Here is a 15,598-nt window from a genome sequence, read left to right on the forward strand (position 1 = left end):
GAAATTAAAAGTCGTATGAGCAAACTGTAAATACAAAAAAGTTTCGTTTTGTCATTCTCAATAAGATGATATTTTTTTTAAATTCACACCGCTACGCCTCTCAGAGTTTCCAACAAAAATCATCCTGCAGTCAAAGGGTTGATTCGCGTAGAAACAGTTATTAAAATTTGTAAAATTTATTCTCACTTTTCGCTAATTTTACAATAATGAAATTTCAACTGAAATTGCATTCCTCGACTCCCTTGACATTTCTAGAATCGAGCATGATTACTTCTTCGAAGCTTCTGTTGCGAAGTTAGGATTAATGTTTTCATCCATATTTATGAAACAATGACAATAATCGTTCCATAATAACGCGTTAAATGTATTCGTCGATACATCATACAATTTATAAGTAAAATTCGGAAAATCAGATCTCCTGGAAGAGACGTGCAGAAACATGGCGAGCGAAATGAGTCAACTAAACCCAAGAGCGTGGAATTAAAATATAATTGTCGATAATGTTACGTAATTTCGTGTACATTAAACGTGAATTTTTCTCTCGACATTTTCTCCAGAGTTAACATTAAATGTTTGATGGCGAATATCGTAGCCAATCGACTTGGATGTACATGTCGGAGGTCAAATACAAAGCGATACATGCACCGTTTGCCTTTGCAGATTATATAATGGCTCCATCATTGAGTTCGTTTAAATCCGGTGCTATACTAATGCATTATTTAAATTTTTGTTACAGAGAAACCAAGAGCATCGTCGAGTTCACTATCAATGGATTGCCTTATACAGGTATACAGATACTCACCTGAATACATTTTATAAACTGTGGAGGAGATCAAGAAGAAGAAGAAGAAGGAGAAGGATTCTTTCTCTTTTTCCTGCGAACACATAATTATTTATAGTTTCTCACTTTTTCCCTGTGCGATGTGAAAATGCAGGAGTAAGAAAACGAATAGATTTAGTTATTTAGGTTACATAGGAATGTTAATATTTAATTATTCAAATTTTCTACGATCTTTATGACAGCATATAGCAATATAGCAATAAAGTAGAGAACCTAGGAATAGATTTAAATATCTTATTTAAACCTATTGAAATCAAATTTATTGACCAATTATTCAAACTTGCTCACTTTTTCATGGAAAATGTGACAGCAATGAATCAGAGAATCAAGGATTAGATATACAGGGTGTCCCAGAACTTCTGTAGAAGCCGGAAATATAGGTAGCTGAGACGATACTGAACAAGAATTTCCTTTGCGAATCGTCCCAGCTACCCCCCAATTGAATTATTATCATTAAAACTGTTGATCAATCGGTGCAATTTTGCCTAGTCACCGGAGATATACCACCTGGAACCTCCCTAAACGTTTTTATTCGCGACTATGCGAGGCTTCGAGGGACCAAAGCTATGTGCCACGAGGGTGGTTGTGGTGTTTGCATCGTGGCTGCGGATGTCAAGGGAGAGACAATGTCCGTCAACTCCTGCTTAGTGCCAGTTCTCATCTGCAATGGGTAGGATATACGAGAAAAGATTGTAATATTGGCTTGTAATTGGCTTTGTAAAGCTTGTAATATTGGCCCGAGTTAGGTATGGATTAGGTCTGGGTTAGTTTTCTAATATTGGTCTATCTTTTATCATCTTTTAGTTTATATTTATCGCTATCTACTTCAGACATCATATACATTAACAGTACTCAATATTGCAGGCTTCACCAAATACTATCCCAAACCTACTCTGACAGTATTTTCATGGAGAGAGTATATAGATTAACAGTAATCAATCAGACAGTATTTCCATGTAGATAGTGTGTACATTAACTGTATGCAATATTGTCCCTTCCTTACTCTTGATTGTTTGCGATACAGCTGGGCTATCAAGACCATCGAGGGCTTGGGCGACAAAAAAAAGGGCTACCACACGTTGCAAGCTGCATTGGCAAGTAAAAATGGCTCTCAGTGTGGATATTGTTCTCCTGGCATGGTAATGAATATGTACAGGTATCTTTGTTTACATTTTCTCTTCATCTACTGTTGTTGATCACGTTAGGCACCTAGATAAACAAAGTCCATTCCCTTTTAACGGGGTATTCTAGTCTATAGCATCAATTTTTAGTCCTTTTTGGGGATTCTTCTTTTCTTTATTCTTCTTATTTATAATATCAATTTATATGTCTTAAATATGACCTCGTGTATTAATTTTTAGAAATATTCACTTGAGAAAAGTTCCTGTAAAGTACAGCCGTTACCTCAAAGATTTCTCTGTGAAATAATTTGGAAAAATAGCAAAATGTGCTTTAACGCATACCTGAAATATTCTCAAAGTTTCAAAACAATTACATAAACGCTTCTCTGTAAAAATAAATATCCCAATCGAACACTTGGTACTTACTAATGTAGAATTTCCCTTGAAAAATTACTAACAACATTAAATAAAATGTAGTCTTCCGCATTCAATAATCCAGAAACTATTTTAATCCATAATTCTTTCGCAGCCTTATGCAGGGTAAACAGCTGACCATGAAAGAGATAGAAAATTCCTTTGGCAGCAATATTTGTCGTTGCACAGGTTACAGGCCAATCCTGGACACCTTCAAGGGCTTCGCTGTGGATGCGACAAAGGAGCTCGCGAAAGACATTCACGACATAGAAGTAAGCGCTGTACATAATATAATTTTAATCGTTTCAATGAGTGACTTATCCAATCTTTATGCAATTCACTTTCATTGTTTAGGAGTTGTACAAGATAAAGATATGCAAAAAGACTGGTCAACCTTGTGAAACTGGTAGCAATGGTTGTGCAACTATGTTAAATGCAAAAAGCAGGATCGACATGACGTTGGATGGGTCGCAGTTTCACAAGCTCTTGGGAATTGATGATTTGTTCCAAGTATTTAAAGAACATCCCGACGCTACTTACGTCCTGCACGGTGGAAATACTGCGCATGGTAATTGGTCTTTTCGATTGTTCCCAAAGAAATTTATTAACTCTTTGACTGGGGGAATTTAATGAAAATGTCATCTTATAGAGGATTCTAAGACGTAACTCGAGTCAAAGGGTTAAGAGGTTCCTTTCGAGCCCTTCTATAAATATATTCTTACTTTATTTGATTAAAATAATGTATCCACGGATGTACGTAAATACAAGTCGCTTATGTTACTTGGTTTCAGGCGTTTACCGATTAAAAGTGCCAGACATGTACATAGATATAAACGATATCCCAGAGCTACGTCGCATAAACAAAACGGACACGTCCTTGACCGTTGGCAGTAACGTTTCCCTCACAGTGGCAATGGAGAGTTTTAGGAAATATTCCAAAGAAACAAACTTTCAGTATTTGCAACATTTGGCCAACCACATCGACCTAATCGCCAGCGTTCCCGTGAGAAACGTAAGTATCTATGCACAGGTTGGATGTAGAGCCTCGAATGCAATTACATTCTCGGTTTTCTTCTCTATTTCGATTCAATTTTTATATCTATAATACGTTTTCAAAGATTTTATTTAACGTAAAGAACGATCTGTTGATCGCAGATTGGATCCCTTGCTGGAAACCTAATGATAAAGCATCAATACCACGAGTTTCCCTCGGATCTTTTCCTGATGCTCGAAACTGCAGGGGCGCAGCTACATATAGGTGAGCATATTCGCTTAAAGGCTTACACCACTTTGATCTACTTAAAGTACTCCCTCTATGTACTGTTGTAATGTGTAGCTATTATCAAACACCTTCGATCTTTTCTTTCCATGAACAGTGGAAGCAGGTGGCAAGAAGACCAGCCTCAGTCTCCTGGACTTCCTCCAGTTCGACATGAAACACAAGATCATATACAGCATCGTCCTGTTCCCCCTCGGTAGCGAATACGAGTACAGATCCTTCAAGGTACGTCTTCGCCTTAAAATCTACTCGTTCTGGATTCGATTATGGAAATGTCTACAAGAATCTGACGAATCTTTCACAGATAATGCCACGAGCACAAAATGCCCATGCTCATGTAAACGCTGGGTTTCTGTTCAAATTGGACGGAGCTGGCAAGGTCTTGGAGAAACCAAACATCATAATTGGTGGAATACGCGAGACCTTTGTGAGTAAAAAGCACATACACCGAGCCTACAAATATACAAAAATACTTGAGAATTAAATCTGTTCTTTTAGCTACATGCAACTCAAACGGAGAACTTCCTGGTTGGCAAGAACATCTTGAACAAGGACGTAGTTAGGGAAGCCATACAAAAGCTAGACAGCGAACTGCACCCTGATCATGTGCTGCCCGATTACACTCCAGCATTCAGGAAGACGCTTGCGGAAGGACTCTTTTTCAAGGTGTCAAGTCCTCGAGTTAATTATCCTAATATTCTTTGATATTATCAAATGATTAGAATGAAACGTAAGCATTATGCTTGTTTCTTTAGGGCTCTTTCTTAATGACTCTTGTTCAAGGTGTCAAGTCCTCGAGTTAATTGTCCTAACACTTTTCAATATAAAATATCCAAAAATAAGTAAACGATAGCTGGTTTTCGAAGATCTTTTAAAACAATAAGCATTAACGCTTCCTTCTTTAGTTCATCCTTGGTATCAAGCCAGAAAGCCTGGATGCTAAGATACGCAGCGGTGGACCTCTCCTACAAAGGGGATTGTCGTCTGGAAAACAGGACTATGACACAGATAAGAATATCTGGCCTTTGAACCAACCATTGCCAAAAATGGAGTCCGTGTACCAGACATCAGGCGAGGCACAGTACGTAAACGACGTTCCTCCTCTGTCGAATGAAGTCTTCTGCGCGTTTGTTCTCACCACGGTGCCTAATGGGAGGGTGGAGAGCATCGATCCTTCGGAAGCACTGGTACTTGTATTTTCACTGTGAAATTGCTTCGAGCTTACTATAATAAAAGACCGTCCTAGTTTAAGGAGGTATTCTAGTCTAGAGCGTCAATTTTAAGTTCCTTTTGAGGATTTCTTTTTTTTTTTCCACACAGCAAATCTACAATACCTAATGTTTCTTTAGATTTAATTTCTTTGGAGCTCCAAGTGTCAATAAAATGATTGTCGGTGAGGTAAAGATGACCTTATTCTCAAATCTAGATAGCTTAGAATTCACGGCAATAGAATGCTAAGAAATATCTCGAGTTGCTGGTAGATTCCAGAAAAAAAAGGCCTCGAATAATATAGACGTCCTAGCCTGTCCTAACCTAAGACGAACGTGACTCGAGTATGGAGAGAATTGAGTCGACGTATTACTTTCAGAAAATGAAAGGAGTAGTGGCCTTTCTTTCCGCCAGCGACATCCCTGGGAAGAACGCGTTCATCCCTAAGGATGCTCAGCAACCGATGATGTCCGACGATGAAGTGGTAAATCAAACAGCAAACTATAAAACTTGCCATAGGAGAAAATCATTGTCGATAGTTCTTAACTAACTGATTACTAACAATCGATTGCCTAACTTATCCGCTTTGATCCGTAGTTATTCGTGGACAAGAAAATCGAGTATGCTGGCCAGCCTGTTGGAGTGATCGTAGCCACTACGCATGCGCTTGCAAACGAAGCTGCAGGAAAGGTGCGCGTCTCTTACGCAAACGTGAATTTAGAGGAGATGGTGCTGACGATCGAGGATGCTATCGCCTCGAATGACCAGTCCAGGCTGCAGGAAATGGTCAACGTTACGGCAAAGACCAAAGGTGCGCGAACAGTAATCATTTCTGGAAGCTAACACCTGCTTTAAATATCCAAGAGCCCATCTCGCGCCTCTTAGACGACGCTTAGGCTCTCTAACCTTACAAGAACAGAACAGAAGTCTTCTGTTGTCCTGAAATACAATTAAATTAATCCATCCCCTTGATTTCAATATTTCTTAAACATAAACTTGTCGATATAAACAAACGCCATGTTTAAAACGCGGTATATTAAAGGAAACGACACTAAGCACGTGATAAGAGGGACCTTCCGATGCGGTAGCCAGTACCATTATACCATGGAGTCTCAGAGCTGCGTGTGCGTCCCCATCGAAGACGGATTGGACGTCTACCCGTCGACACAGTGGATGGATCTAACTCAAGTAGCCATAGCCTCGGTTCTAGCTGTGCAGAACAATAGGTAAAACAAGTAGACAAGTAGACTTAGTCAGAGCTCAATGTTCTCTTCGTGTTTCACTAACTGCAACGATCATTTCAGCATAAACGTGAACGTGAGGCGACTAGGTGGCGGCTATGGAGCAAAGATATCGCGCAACACGCAGATAGCTTGCGCGTGTGCCTTGGTTGCTTACAAGCTGAACCGACCAGCACGCTTCGTCATGTCCATAGAGAGCAATATGATAGCGATTGGCAAGCGGTACGACACTCGTCAGGAGTACGAAGTTGGCGTGGACGAGAACGGGCGTATTCAGTACCTGAACTCGCAGCAATGGGGCAACGCTGGTTCCAACTTGAACGAGGTCCACGCGCCCATCTTGGCGATGCACTTGGGAAGGTACGCTGAGTTTGAATCGATCAGAGACATATTTTGTTATCGAAGAATGAGAGTCTAAAGCTCCTTTTTGAAAGGGATCTTTTATATCTGCATGCATTGAGGTGATCAATAGATTCACCAGTTATTATAATTACTTGGGAAGGTACGCTGAGCTTGAATCGATCAGAGACATATTTTGTTATCAAAGAATGAAAGTCTAAAGCTTCTTTTGGAAAGGGACCTTTTATATCTGCATGCGTTGAGGGGTTACATGTTACATGCTTTTCGAGAGCCAAAAAGAAAGCAAGTTTTCTATAAATTTTGTCGAACAAACTAAATGAATTATATTATTTTAGCTTATATTGTTCGAAAAAGTAACATGTGAACAATATTTCATAAATTTTTCATAAAAAAGCTATTCAAAAATAAGCCTATGAGAGCTGGTCTTCGAAGATCTTTTAAAACAGTAAGCATTATGCTTCCTTCCCTTAGTTCATCCTTGATATCCTTTAGTTCATCCTTATAGAAAACCTGCTTTCTTTTAGGCCCTCGAAAACCCATGTAACCTCTTAAGGTGGCAGCAATAGACTCACCGGTTACTATAATTGCTGTATGTTAATTAATAACGCATGGAAATTTCCAGCTGTTACGACACCAGTACCTGGACGTACAAGGGTTTCGAGGCCAAAACCGATCTACCATCCAACACTTACTGTCGAGCACCTGGTACGCGAAATACTCGCCTTTCGTTTCTTACTTGAAAGATTGTCTCGATGAAAGGAAGAAGGAAGGAATCCTGAGCGTTTCGTAACTTGTTTATTTGCAGGCTCCACGGAAGCCGTTGGCATGACAGAAAACCTGATGGAGCACATAGCGAAGATGATCAATAAAGATGCGTTGGAAGTGAAGCTGCAGAATATGGACGCCACTCACAAGAGCATGCTGCAACCCATGATAGAGGAACTTACCAAGAACGCGGACTATCAGATGAGGAAGAGAGCCGTGGAAGCTTTCAACAGCGTAAGAACGTTGCTTTTCTTGTGTGGATTAAAATTATAGCCAGTTGAACTGCAAGGAATGCTTGCAATAGATATTGTTTAAATGAAAGGGAAACGGGGAAATCATCCCATATCCTACGTTTATATATAATATAGATACTACACTTTTGGAATTCCCACTCTGGGATTCCCACTCTGACAAATCTAGTTGTTTTCTCTAGAGCGTACCCCCCTCTTCCTCATCTCCGACGTCACACTCCTGCCTGCTCCACCGTCCATCGTCGTCGTTTGTCATCGTTGTTGCTCGTCGTCACTGTAGTCGACAGCTTTACTTTTACACGACTAATCCCGCAACCTCACGTTTCGTGTCGTCATTTTACTCCTTATTTATTGTTGAGTATGGGAGGCACGGATACTGAATTATTTAACGAAGTTTGTCGTGTTACAGGAGAACCGATGGAAGAAGAAGGGGATATCCATAACGCCCATGATGTATCCCTTCATGTTGTGGGGACAGTTCAACGCGCACGTTTCGATTTTTGCTCGCGATGGGACCGTCTCCATCGCACACGGCGGAATCGAATGTGGTCAGGGCATCAACACAAAGGTATAAGAAGGTACAATGAAATCTATATAGCTGAGAAACAGACTGGACGTTCTATTTTTCACGTGGCAGGTGGCTCAAGTAGCAGCGCACACCTTGGGAATTGATTTGTCATTGGTCACAGTTAAACCAAGCAATAATTTAACAGCGCCCAATGGCTCTGTCACGGGTGGCAGCGTGACCAGCGAGAGTTGCGCCTATGTAAGATGTTACGCTCCATTTCTAAGATGGATTAAAAGATATTTCTAAACTGCAGCATTTTTCGTTGTTTCATTCTAGGCTACGATGAAGGCGTGCCAAGAACTTACAAAGAGATTGGAGCCTATCAAGAACGAGCTGAAGAACCCTTCTTGGAAAGAATTGGTGATGGCTGCGTATCAGAAAGACGTTGACCTGTGTGCACGTTACATGTGAGTTCGTAGCAATCTATAAACAAAATTTATAGATAGAATAGTATTTGATAACAAGCAGGGGGATTGTCAAAATTCTGATTTTGAAGTGTCTCTCCTGTGACGTTAATCGAACGACTGACGATCAGGTGTTTTTTAACAAATATGGAGGCAAGGCATGTACATATGTCCAGGGATGGGATACAATTCAAATACTGTTATACATCAGGCTAGCCCTTGTTTCAATGAGTTCTGACATCTATGTGTTACGCACCCTCCTAAATACCCTACAAATACATACAAAAATATTCCTACAAAATTAGAGCTTTTAATTTTAACCTTATTACATGTCCCAAACCTTTGAAAGTTTTAAATGGAAGATATATAGAATTTTTTCAATTGGTTACTCCTTTTTCTTTAACTCCAATAAAAATTAACGAAAACGATATGAAATTTGGCGGAGTTGTTACATATAATAATAGGGAGAAGCCCCACAAATTTCAAATTTTTATCTCGTTTATTTTCTCGTATATCGGTCTAGTAAATATAAAGCTGTTTCCTCTACTTGAGGTATTCTTGTAATTTTATTGTACGTGTTTGCAAGGTATTTGGGGTATTTGTATACATATAGTCGATGTAAGTACTCGTACAGGAGCCATTTATTTTAAATTGGTTGCTGTACGAATACTTATTACACTGACTGTATGTACTATATTTGAATCATTTTCCAAATTTCATTTTTTATCCAATTATTTGTTCTCTGTAGGTTTACCGTGAAAGACGATATAAAGCCTTACGCGATCTATGGAGTGACGATAGCGGAGGTTGAGATCGACGTATTAACTGGCCAACACATTGTACATAGAGTAGACATAATGGAGGACGCTGGAATTAGTATGAATCCAGAGTTGGACCTGGGCCAGATAGAAGGCGCGTTCGTGATGGGACTCGGATATTGGACTTCAGAAGAATTATTTTACGATCCTAAATCTGGCCAACTGACGAATTACAGAACCTGGGTTAGTTCTCTTTGATAATGTCGATACTCTCTCTCTTTAATTATTTAACGAAACGATGAATGCAACTTTGAAAATATCTTATAGAATTACAAGCCACCTGGGGCAAAGGACATTCCGGTCGATTTCCGTGTATATTTTCGACGAAATGCACCGAATCCTATGAGCACGCTTCGCTCGAAAGGTAAAGCACAAATCGAGTAGATTATTCGAACGAATCGCTCTAAAGTACTTGTACTTGGTACATATATATTATTTATTATTATAGCAACTGGTGAACCGCCTCTCTGCATGAGTTGTGCAGTACCAATCGCACTTCGTAACGCCATCGATTCAGCAAGGAGGGATGCTGGAAACAACGATCCGTGGTATCAATTGGGTAAATGCCATTTTTATTTATCGCAAGATTGAATAAGAAAAGTGTAATCATTTGTTTTCTTGTAATCATATTCTTTGCAGATGGTCCCGTTACCACAGAGAAGATATTGCTAAACAGTTTAACTTGCAAGGAGCAAATGGTGCTTTGAAATACGCGTTTATATTTTAAATAAGATCAAATAAAACTGTTACTATTAAATCCCGAATTTCCCATCTCTGGTACGACTACCACCTAGTTCTTAGGAGATATAATAAATACCCTAAAAGAACAGTCTATCTTTATAGTAACAAGTAAGTCGTTTACCTCTCTTTTTTGTATGTATATTTATCTATGGTAAATGTTTTAGGAGTCAATGGCTACCAATTAACACACGTTGACTGCCAAACAAATATTCTTTAAAGTTTCTACTAAAATGAAATATTATTTAAACTATTGGAGACTGCATAATCAAACATTCATCGTCGTATTTATTCTTGTAATTTCATCAAAATTCATGAATTTGGTTTAAATTCATTTCCTTTGATGCTTGACATTCGGAATTAATTTCGTTACTTCTTTAGTGGAAAGCACATGGCGATCAACGTGTTAAAGCATAACAGAAATTATAATTAACAGAAGAATTATCATAGAAGTATCGTGAATGAGAAAAGATTATAAAATTTATTATCTTTCATCTTTCGTAAAACTTATCGTGAATTGGTAAACCTTTGTACGTAAATTCCATTAGATCGAATACACATTAGCTACGGTACCTCTTAGACACGACGCGCCACTATACAGGGTGTCCCAAAAATGTTGGAGGTCCTTGAAAAGGGTGGTCCGGGAGGTGATTTGAAACAACTTTTTCCTTAGCGAAAATCTTGTTCGAGGCTTCGTTGAGGAGATATTAACGGAAAACACTGACCAATAAGAGCGCGAGTATACCGGTGGAGCGACCAATCAGAGCACGAGTATACCGCACTCCCCGACCAATCAGAGAGCGCGGCCGTTTGGCGCGTAGCCTTTGCTACCGCGGGCGCTCCATCGATCATACTCGCGCTCTGATTGGTCAGTGTTTTCCGTTAATATCTCCTCAACGAAGCCTCGGACAACATTTTCGCAAAGGAAAAAGTTGTTTCGAATCACCTCCCGAACCACCTCTTTCAATGTGTTACAACATTTTTGGAACACATTGCATTATAATATTAACGGAAAACACTGACCAATCAGCGAGCGCTCCATTGGCATACTCGCGCTCTGATTGGTCGGGAAGCGTTACCATCTAGCGCGCAGCCCATTCAGCTCTATCTAGGATAGAACTCAATGCTCTAGTTACACTTTCCTTCTTAAGGTGCCAAACCTTGTTATCGATCACAGAATAGAACCTAACTTCGTTCCACTCCGATTGTTTATGTTCTTGCATTGCTCCGTGTCGATGAAATTTATATTTACATGACAATTTCACGAAATAGACGTTCGTTGTTGTACAAAAAAGTCGCAGCTTTGCAGGGAGCTTACTATTTGATGTTATTGTAACGGATTGTCAAGCTCCTGGTGCAAATATGGTGTTAACGAAGGAATACCGTATATGTATGCCGCTTACCACTGAAGAGGTAATTTATTTTGTTGGATTAATCAATTTTTTGAGGTTAACATGTATTAATTGTATTCTTGGATGAATATTATCCATCAATTTATAGTTTCTATTTAAACTAACACTACGAACCCTTACCGATACAAACTATCAGTAATTCCTGAAAAAACATGATTTCTTAATAAATATTCTCTTTTGTTATACCTAATGCCAAGAATCCTCAATACACACTGTTCTTACACATTCATTTACCTCATATATACAAATCAAGAATCGTTAATCAAAGCCTCGATATAAAAGAGCCTACACGCGTTGAAATAGAAGATTTCAGGCAATGTTGCCCTGTTAGATTTTTTGGCTAACTTATATATTTCTCCACAGTATCGCATAGGACAACTCTACATGATCGCAAGACACAGCCACGAGCAGTCCGACAACGACGGAGGTGTTGAAGTGATTGAAAATGTGGAGTGCGACCACCCCGAGCATGGGAAGGGCCAGTACACAGAAAAGAGGATTCATTTGTCCAGGTGATTCTTACTGTACCACTTCCTGCTTTGCTTTAGGATTTCATGGAGATAGATTCCAATTTTTTGATTCTTTATTATTATATTCCAGTAAATTGCCGTATTGGATCCAGTCTGTCATCCCAAGAATATTTTACGTAACGGAGAAGGCGTGGAATTATTATCCTTACACCATTACAGGTACCACGATTAATCAAATTAATTAATTAATCGCTGGTCTTGAACTAAGTATGTAATGCTAGGGAAATCAATGTCTGATTTCAACGTTCTTGGAATTTAATCTTGTTTGCATTGATCGACAACAGAGGAACAGTTAATTTTCTCTAGGATTACCTACGTAATACAATTAAAATAGGTAGCAATAGTCATCGATACCACAGTTCCATTAATAATAAAAGTATATTATTTTTGCATGTTATCGATGGCGACCGAAGAATACACAGTAAGTATCGATATCTCGCTAGGATCTCGAATTTCTCGTTACATATAATTCTGTCTTTCCAGTGTTCCTTCATTCCCAAGTTTCAAATATCAATTAAAACTCGATACGAGGACAACAATGGGTCCACGGAAAATGTATGTGAATCAGTCTGATACTCGATATTCTAAAAATATCGTCACGCTGTTATTAATATCGAATTTAAAATAGGTCTTGGGTCTCTCTCCTATCGAGCTGATACACCGCGAGGTTGATTTCGTTGATATCGCGTACGATGAAGTCTCATCAAAGCATTATAAGGAGGAAGAGGTATCGTTAGCTTGTAATTTTATTTATTATTTTTCCCACAAGCACTATCTGTAATTGGTTTTAAATTCCAGGATCCAAAATTCTTTCAATCCACAATTACTGGTCGTGGACCATTGATAGAAGGGTGGAGGGAAACCACGCAGCCAATAATGTGTTCGTACAAATTAGTTCATGCTTCCTTCGAGGTTTGGGGCATGCAAACTCGAGTGGAAGACTTCATTCATAGGGTAATACGTTTAACCAGGAATTTTATTAGTAAAATTGTCCAGTATAATCGTTGGATGTGTAACTTCTTATACGTCAGGGGAAAAATCTAATTTTCAATCTTCTCCGTACAGAAAATATATACAAAGTTTGTCTCTAAAATGAAAAGTCAATTTTAAAAGAATCCAAATGCTTGCAGTGTATAAGGGATATCCTCTTATTGGGTCATCGTCAGGCATTCGCATGGATCGACGAGTGGTACAAGATGACACTGGAGGACGTTAGGCAGTACGAACAAAAAATGCAAGCAGAAACAAACGAGAAAGTACGGATCAGAAACGAGGGTAACGAGATACCGTCGACTCCTACCACACCCACAGCATCGATGCCATCTTCACCCAAGTCTCCCACGCAATCAGCTCGATCGTGGTTCTCCTGGTCGTAGCCGTAATCCTAAAGAAATTAGATCACCGCTAGCCTATTTAGGGAAGATAATTAAAACTGCAAAATATCATCATGACATCCTCGACCTTTTGTGTGTATATATATATATATATGTATATGTATATGTGTATTCATGGTATAGTCAGGTCACTGTAACTAAAACATCATTTTTATTTAAAACTTAAGGGTTCCTCGAGAATTTCTTAAATTTTGAATTAGATGCTCCACATCTTCTTCGAGAATCATTTATTTCGCAAGGTCATGTGTTGATAATGTTGAATATTTGCATAGTTTAATTAATCCGTGTTGTTAACATGAAGGTTTCTTTACTTCCAGCAATTGCTCTTCTAATTGCTGCGATAAGGTACTAATTATATTCTCATCGAACATGGACAAGCTCAGTTTGTTAAAGCATTTATGGAAAAATTATGTCACGTATAGTTCTTCAATTATGGCGAGTGTTGCGTAACATTAGCAAGACTTTTATAGCATTCGATGATGCTTATTTGTAAGCTCGAAAAGCTTTCGCTGTGAAATATCAGAGAAGCGAGGTATAACACATCGCAAGACTTGGATCGTAACGAAGTACTGTGATTGCACAAAGATATACGTATATTAATCTTCTACAATCTTACAGCATCAATTGTGTTCAGTTCATTTGGTATTGGAGCTTCTCTCAGTAATTTAGTCGTAGTGTTTTTTTTAATTGCGAGGAAAATTGTATATAGAGAATTAACGAAGGTGAAGAAGTATCATTTTTTATTTCTACAAGCGATTTCCTTTAATAAAATTATAGTTTTAAGTTGAATATACAGAATGAAAAGCGCAGAGTTTTAATTTTACTTTTTTTTCTAAGATCAGTGAATTTTTTCTTGAAAGTTCCATGGGACCAAAAGTGTTGAAACGAGAATTCATGGACTGCACACTGATAAATGCACAACGTGCCATTGCAATGCCTCATAATATTAGAATTGTTATTAATTACATCATATGCGACATATTTAAGACTGTGTTTCGTTTACAAATATTCATTAGGGAGTATTTAATTGCCTGGTCTATGTACATGTATTTAAATAAATGTTTTGAGCCCTTCTTATCGCAAAGCCGAAGGTATCGTAAAAATGGTGTAGAGTCGTATAAAAACTTTTTCGGAAATAACTTCTTAAATATTGATTTATCGAAAAGTACGCAGGAGAACATTTTTGTAGCAAATTAAATTGTCTACAAGAAAGTCTTATGACTCAAGTTCGTACAAATTATTTGAATTCTCAAACATGGCGGCCATCTCGTTGCGCCTGCGCGTTGCAAAAAGCTGAACACGCAGTGCTGTAGCTATAGGAAACAATATATGATCCCATAGCAACAGTTGGTGCCAAAACCAGGAAAAACCGTTCTTTTTTAATTATAGAAGATGTGTTTTCTCTGTAAAGTTATTTCCACCTCTATGCCTATATTATAATTTATCCACATAGTAAATATTATTGCATGTTAAGCAGTATTTCTAATTTTCATTTACAATTCTGTTTTTCTTTGGGGCGACCAAGGGCACCAGTTTTATGGTCGTATTAGATACTTTACTGACGTTGCAACTAGTGCGCATCCGCAACTAGGAACAGACTTTGGCATTACTAAATTGAATAATTATTCATTGAAATGGTAAATTTAAGACATTAATTGATGTATGGTAGCGTTATAAAGCAAAGAATCATGTTAATAATGCATTTATGGCAAATAAAATATACAGGGTGTCCGCTAGATGCCCGCTCTCGTACGCCACCGCGGCCGCTCCACCGGCATACTCGCGCTCTGATTGGTCGTCGTTTTCTCTTAATATCTCCTTAACGAAGCTTCAGACAACATTTTTGCTAAAGAAAAAGTCGTTTCAAATCACCTCCTGAACCACCCTTTTCAAGATGTTACAACATTTTTCGGATACCCTGTATTTCATTAAAGGTATCAGTGGTGGCATCTAGCAACGACAATGGAAACTATTTCCACTACAAGCTTGAGCGTTTCACCACCGATGGCGCCACTGTGCCTAAAAATTCGCGCGCGATTTAAATCACCAATTTATATCTTTACAATAAATAATCTTGCATTATAACAAATTTCTATAAACAAATGCTATTGTATTAGAGATACTCTACAATACTCTTTATTATTTGCTATCTGGCATCACTGATTGGCTGCTCATACCTCTGAGCGGCTCGGTGAGCGCTCCCTGAGCATCCCTGAGCGATGGCGTAAAGAAAAACCATGCTTTCCCTCTCAG

The 15,598-nt window shown here is 38.6% G+C and overlaps 2 protein-coding genes across 3 annotated transcripts in view; both read left to right on the forward strand.

Moving 5' to 3' along the window:
• The window catches only part of LOC128897052 (uncharacterized), a 15,269-nt gene extending 5,166 nt beyond the window's left edge, over positions 1–10,103 (forward strand). For both annotated transcript variants that reach the window (XM_054160703.1, XM_054160704.1), the window contains exons 2-25: positions 737–786; positions 1,331–1,511; positions 1,866–1,997; positions 2,492–2,648; positions 2,731–2,944; positions 3,168–3,388; positions 3,532–3,634; positions 3,753–3,880; positions 3,960–4,082; positions 4,154–4,321; positions 4,561–4,842; positions 5,244–5,348; positions 5,462–5,675; positions 5,907–6,090; positions 6,169–6,465; positions 7,088–7,170; positions 7,271–7,464; positions 7,891–8,049; positions 8,119–8,247; positions 8,326–8,456; positions 9,202–9,454; positions 9,539–9,635; positions 9,720–9,830; positions 9,911–10,103. In XM_054160703.1, coding sequence (XP_054016678.1) covers positions 737–786; positions 1,331–1,511; positions 1,866–1,997; positions 2,492–2,648; positions 2,731–2,944; positions 3,168–3,388; positions 3,532–3,634; positions 3,753–3,880; positions 3,960–4,082; positions 4,154–4,321; positions 4,561–4,842; positions 5,244–5,348; positions 5,462–5,675; positions 5,907–6,090; positions 6,169–6,465; positions 7,088–7,170; positions 7,271–7,464; positions 7,891–8,049; positions 8,119–8,247; positions 8,326–8,456; positions 9,202–9,454; positions 9,539–9,635; positions 9,720–9,830; positions 9,911–9,978 — 3,784 coding nt within the window. In that variant the 3' untranslated portion in view covers positions 9,979–10,103. The remainder of the gene's footprint in view (positions 1–736; positions 787–1,330; positions 1,512–1,865; positions 1,998–2,491; positions 2,649–2,730; positions 2,945–3,167; positions 3,389–3,531; positions 3,635–3,752; positions 3,881–3,959; positions 4,083–4,153; positions 4,322–4,560; positions 4,843–5,243; positions 5,349–5,461; positions 5,676–5,906; positions 6,091–6,168; positions 6,466–7,087; positions 7,171–7,270; positions 7,465–7,890; positions 8,050–8,118; positions 8,248–8,325; positions 8,457–9,201; positions 9,455–9,538; positions 9,636–9,719; positions 9,831–9,910) is intronic.
• A 1,078-nt stretch (positions 10,104–11,181) lies between these two features.
• LOC128896925 (cytoplasmic phosphatidylinositol transfer protein 1) lies at positions 11,182–14,152 on the forward strand. Its single transcript, XM_054160499.1, has 8 exons — positions 11,182–11,422; positions 11,785–11,933; positions 12,022–12,110; positions 12,365–12,372; positions 12,435–12,506; positions 12,580–12,678; positions 12,750–12,905; positions 13,082–14,152. The coding sequence occupies exons 1-8, from the start codon at positions 11,372–11,374 to the stop codon at positions 13,325–13,327; spliced, it is 870 nt and encodes a 289-aa protein (XP_054016474.1). The 5' UTR covers positions 11,182–11,371; the 3' UTR covers positions 13,328–14,152.
• Positions 14,153–15,598: the final 1,446 nt, after the last annotated feature.

Source organism: Hylaeus anthracinus, unplaced genomic scaffold (assembly GCF_026225885.1).
Source record: "Hylaeus anthracinus isolate JK02 unplaced genomic scaffold, UHH_iyHylAnth1.0_haploid 11978, whole genome shotgun sequence".
NCBI lineage: Eukaryota > Metazoa > Arthropoda > Insecta > Hymenoptera > Colletidae > Hylaeus > Hylaeus anthracinus.

Coding starts and splice junctions, on each gene's coding strand:
- LOC128896925 (XM_054160499.1), top strand. CDS start 11,372: ATGGTGTTAACGAAGGAATACCGTATATGTATGCCGCTTACCACTGAA. Junction 12,507..12,579: donor ACAATGGGTCCACGGAAAAT/GTATGTGAATCA, acceptor AATTTAAAATAG/GTCTTGGGTCTCTCTCCTAT. Junction 12,679..12,749: donor AGCATTATAAGGAGGAAGAG/GTATCGTTAGCT, acceptor TTTAAATTCCAG/GATCCAAAATTCTTTCAATC.